The following is a 4,798-nucleotide window of genomic DNA, read 5'->3' as shown; positions in this document are numbered from 1 at the left end:
CACGCTTAATGCTTATTTGTGACAATGGAAGAGTATATGTGCATTGAATTGCAAAAAGAAACATTGTCTCTGGACTCTAAGATACAAAACTGTAGTATGCTAGAGTAAATCCACATTTTTGTATTGTTAACAAAACATTTTTCATTATCATTTTGAAGTTAATTCAGCTGAACTTTGAATGTGTTAAGAGTATTTTTGAATTTTCACATCATTGCAAACCAGTGGCTCAGTGGATGATTGTGAAAGACAGAATGACTGTGAATGTCTGAACTTTCAGCGTCTGAAAATGGAAAATTTTGTAAGATCAAATAGCTCTGTAAGACTATTCATTCTAATCATTACTGGAAATCAGGCCACTGACTGTGAAAGAAACCTGTTACATAACAACCACCAACAGCATCTCGACTGATTGAGAAATTGTGGTTTTGTAGCTTCAGGTTACTTTGCAGACACCGGCAGAAAACTACAAGTTCTAAAGCAGGGAGTTGGATGGACATCAATAAGCGCAAACCTTTTCACAATATAAACAGTATTTACTTTAATTTAAAAGCACATGATTCCATTCCAGAGTGATGGTGCTGTGACACTCTGAGCTAGACAGAGATGTCACAACCTTATCGCACAGGATAGTCCTCTGCTGAATCATAGCTCAGGTTCCTCCACCTGTCTTACTCAATACCTGACAGCGTGGAGGATGAGGATGAGAATATATTGTGAATTAGCGTCTGGTAGTTCAGAGACCGTCAGGGACAGACAGGCACGATGCACGTGAACTCGTTATGGCTGGCGGCTGTTGTCGTTTCATTACCTGTCCTCTCTCTCTGCGACCCCCTGTGAGTATCACAACACACACATACACTACACTACATCATTTATACCACTTGTTGATGTGTCGTGATAATTAACTGGATGTACAGAAAAAAAAGCAAAAGTTTGAGGCATTTGTATAAATGAGGAAGTGCAAATTCTTAATTGGCATCTCTTATAGTTTAAATATACTTTTTATAAATATACTTATTAAAAAATAAATTGTATAACTAATTTAATATCACTATAAATAAATTTAATGTTATATTAAAATATATGAATATTAATACAATATTAATGCTACACTTATGTCATATATATCTCTTAAATGTGATATTTTATGTGTTGATAAATAGCTGAATTATTCATTTATAGGAAAAGGCAAAAGGTTAAGGCAAAATAAATAATCAATCAATAATAAAGAAAGTACAACTATTAAAATGATTTACTTTTCAAACCAATATATTAAAAGCAATATAAAAAAAGAATAATGTTAATACGATATCAATATTAATGTCATTTTACTCTCTCTCTCTCTCTCTCTCTCTCTCTCTCTCTGAGAGAGAGATTTGTTGTGTATTTGCTTTTGCAAAGAGATTATGACTGTTCCAAACCAAACCACTAGAAACAGAATGAAATCTATTTAATATAATGAATTATCCAATAAATACATGTTTCACAGACTTCGTTTTTAGTAAAGTCTAGTGCCATATCATTGATAAAGGTGCTGAGACTTATGCTTTCCATGTGAGCAATCCAGATGCATACACGGGCAGTGCCTCCCTTCTTCAAATAATAATAATAATAAATAAAAAAAATCCCTATAGGGGGTCAAAATAGAACTTAAATAAAATTAAAAAGTCGATAAATTTGATTATTTACAAATTATAATTGTAGCTTCTGACAGTTTCCTATGGCTATGACTTGATTGATACAGTTTTTTTTTTGTCTCAAGCATTCAACATTTAGTACATTTTGTTTATTTAAATTATTTATAAATATGAATATATATATATATATATATAGAGAGAGAGAGAGAGAGAGAGAGAGAGAGAGAGAGAGAGAGAGAGAGATTTAGCACAAAGAAAAAAATCACAATTATTTTTTATTATTATTTACATTTTTGACAACCCCAATCTGTAAAATAAATAATCACGCAAAAGAAAATTAAGCAGTATTTTAATGATAAAACTGTGGTTTATTTTTTGTAAGGTTTGTGATGTCCACACACGTTTTTTTGTTGAAGAAATTACAGAGTCTATGTATCTATAGCAAAAAGCTGACCAAAAATGATAGATTAAGTGAATATAACATAACATGTTTTTTTTTTTTTTTTTTTTTTTTTTTTTTTTTAGCCTACATTATGTATTATATCAGTGTTATTAACCAATCATTATTGCTTCATTGTTTCTTATATAATACATTTTAATTCATTTTAAAGGCTATTGGTGGCTTAGGTCTGTTTTCATAACCATATAACAAATAAACTATTATCATTATACTTCTTTGTAAATTATAATTTAAAGTAACAAAACTATGGTTAATTTGCATTTACCCTACCTACAAAAACTGATTCTTGGTGTTATATGTGTTAAAACCATGGCTAATTGTCATAAGGGAACATGTAAAGTATATTAGAATATACTTTGGTGGTGATGAAATTATTTCGACATTAAAACATATTATTTTACGTCAACAGCCAAAAAAAGTTTCACAAGATTATGAATGTGTCTGAAAGTGATGCACAGGCTTCGTTTTTACCTTTAACAAATTATTTGCAATTTATTTTAATAAATATAAAAAATTTATAAGGTTTGTATATATTTTTTTTTAATTTTCCAGTAGTTCCCAGTAGTTGACATTGTAGTTGACACCTAAATGAACATTTTACAGTTGTTTCTATGACTGTAAGTCATTCTCTTCAAATGATATTGAGCTTTAAATTTGTGTTTGAGCCCATTGGGTTGTGAAAAAAAATAGCATAATGTACATATGATTTACAGTTTATTTGGTAACACTTTAGAATAATGGTAAGCATGTTGTTAGCATGAACTAACAATTAATAAATGTATTTTCATTGCTGTAAGTCATTCTCCTCAAATGCTATTGACTTTAGAAAAGCTGTAGAGCAACATCGCATGTAACTTTAGAGACGGTCCCTAAATTTGTGAATATTGAACGGCCACAGTCCACAGTTGGCCTTTTTTTTTTTTGAGCAACTGGGATGGTGCCCCTCTGGGAGTTGGTGCCCTACGCAAGCTGCATAGTGTAGGGAGTGGCGGTACTGGGCTTATGACACATTCCTCCTAAATGAATGTTTTTTAATTTTCAGCTATGTTCTCTCGGCACCCAATATACTGAATGTGGGGTCCCCAGAGAAAGTGTTCGTGGAGGCGCAGGACTACTCTGGAGTCAGTCTGAATGTTAAAATCTCAGTGAGAAACCCTAAGGATAACCGTGAAGTGACGAGCACTTCAGTTACTCTGACACCCGCCAATAACTACCAGGATCTAGTCGAGATCGAGGTCAGATGCTCCACTCACATCAAATGTTTTGGGAGGAGGTTTCAAAAATGTTTGAATGCAGACGTGTTTCTAACTGTGTTAGCACAATGAATGCTAGTTTTCTGTTGCAGCGTGTTTTTTCCCTCAGTTTTCAGTGTATTGTGTGCCTGTAGGTACCCGGTAATGCATTTTTCTTTGAGAAAGGAGTGCAGCAATATGCCGTCCTGCAAGCCCAGTTTCCACAGAAGCTGATGGAGAAAAAGGTCATGGTGATCTTTAAGTCTGGACACATAGTTTTACAGACCGACAAGACCATCTACACTCCAAACAGCACAGGTTTGGTCATATTTGCTTCGCTGCATTTGTTTTCATCATATTTCTCGCACCAAATTTGTCTCCTAATGCTTATCTTCTCCCTGTAGTTTGTTACCGGGTGTTTTCACTGAGTCCAGGCATGACACAACCTATGGAAAGTGGAGTCAGAGTGGAGATCTTGGTAAATGTGTACTCAGTCTAGCCCCTTTCACACTGCACGTCTGACCCGGCAAATTTTAGGAACATTGCCGGGTCGCCTTCTGTGTGAAAGCAAACACATCCCGGGATTGATTCCGGGATTGAACACGGGTCGGGGACCTAGTAACATTGCCGGGTTCAATTCCGGGATGAGCGCTGTGTGAACAAAAACCAGATATAATGCCGCGTCGTAGTGATGACGCAAGTTATCGCGCAACTCTTTTACCGGCTGTTTTGAAGGAAGATCAAAGTTTTTGACAAAAAAATATGTGCAAACTTTAATGAAGCAGAGATCAGTTAGTTCCTCACTTTCCGCGCTGACGCGGAGATCGTTCAACAGCTTCAGTGAAAGTATAACGTGCCTAACGTTTTTGACTCATACATTACACGTCACGCCCTGATGTCACGTGTCATTACGGGACCTTTATGGGTTGTGTGTGAAAGCGCACACATACCCTGGGTAATCACTGGCAGTGTGAAAGTGCAAAATCTAGTGACCCGGAAACAATTGCCAGAGCACTTTACCCCTGTATCTGGTGAGTGTGAAAGTGGCTTTAGTGTATTAAAGTACAGGTTCATCTCAATAAATTAGAATGTCATGGGAAAGTTCATTTATTTTAGTAATTCAACCCGAATTGTAAAACTTGTTTATTAAATATTTAAATGCACACAAACTGAAGTAGTTTAAGTCTTTGGTTCTTTTAATTGTGATCGCAACAAATTGGAATACTTCATAAGACCAATAAAAAATTAAAAATAAAAGTTTTTAGTGAATTGTTGGCCTTCTGGAAATTATGTCAATTTGCTGTACATGTACTCAATACTTGGTACCTTTTTCTTTAATTACTGCCTCAATTCGGCGTGGCATGGAGGTGGTATGGAAGCCCAGGTTTCTTTGACAGTGGCCTTCAGCTCATCTGCATTGTCTGGTCTCTTGTTTCTCATTTTCCTCTTGACAATACACCATAGATTCT

General features: G+C 35.0%; 1 protein-coding gene across 1 annotated transcript in view; it reads left to right on the top strand.

Annotated features, from left to right (window-relative positions):
* Nucleotides 1-103: 103 nt before the first annotated feature.
* The window catches only part of LOC128017915 (complement C3-like), a 30,165-nt gene continuing 25,470 nt past the window's right edge, over nucleotides 104-4,798 (top strand). The window contains exons 1-4 of the mRNA XM_052603408.1: nucleotides 104-833; nucleotides 3,140-3,332; nucleotides 3,485-3,647; nucleotides 3,734-3,807. Coding sequence (XP_052459368.1) covers nucleotides 763-833; nucleotides 3,140-3,332; nucleotides 3,485-3,647; nucleotides 3,734-3,807 — 501 coding nt within the window. The 5' untranslated portion in view covers nucleotides 104-762. The remainder of the gene's footprint in view (nucleotides 834-3,139; nucleotides 3,333-3,484; nucleotides 3,648-3,733; nucleotides 3,808-4,798) is intronic.

Source organism: Carassius gibelio, chromosome A1 (genome assembly GCF_023724105.1).
Source record: "Carassius gibelio isolate Cgi1373 ecotype wild population from Czech Republic chromosome A1, carGib1.2-hapl.c, whole genome shotgun sequence".
NCBI classification, from domain to species: Eukaryota; Metazoa; Chordata; class Actinopteri; order Cypriniformes; family Cyprinidae; genus Carassius; species Carassius gibelio.
Note: the sequence above shows the minus strand (reverse complement) of the source record. Positions and strands in the feature narration are given on the sequence as shown.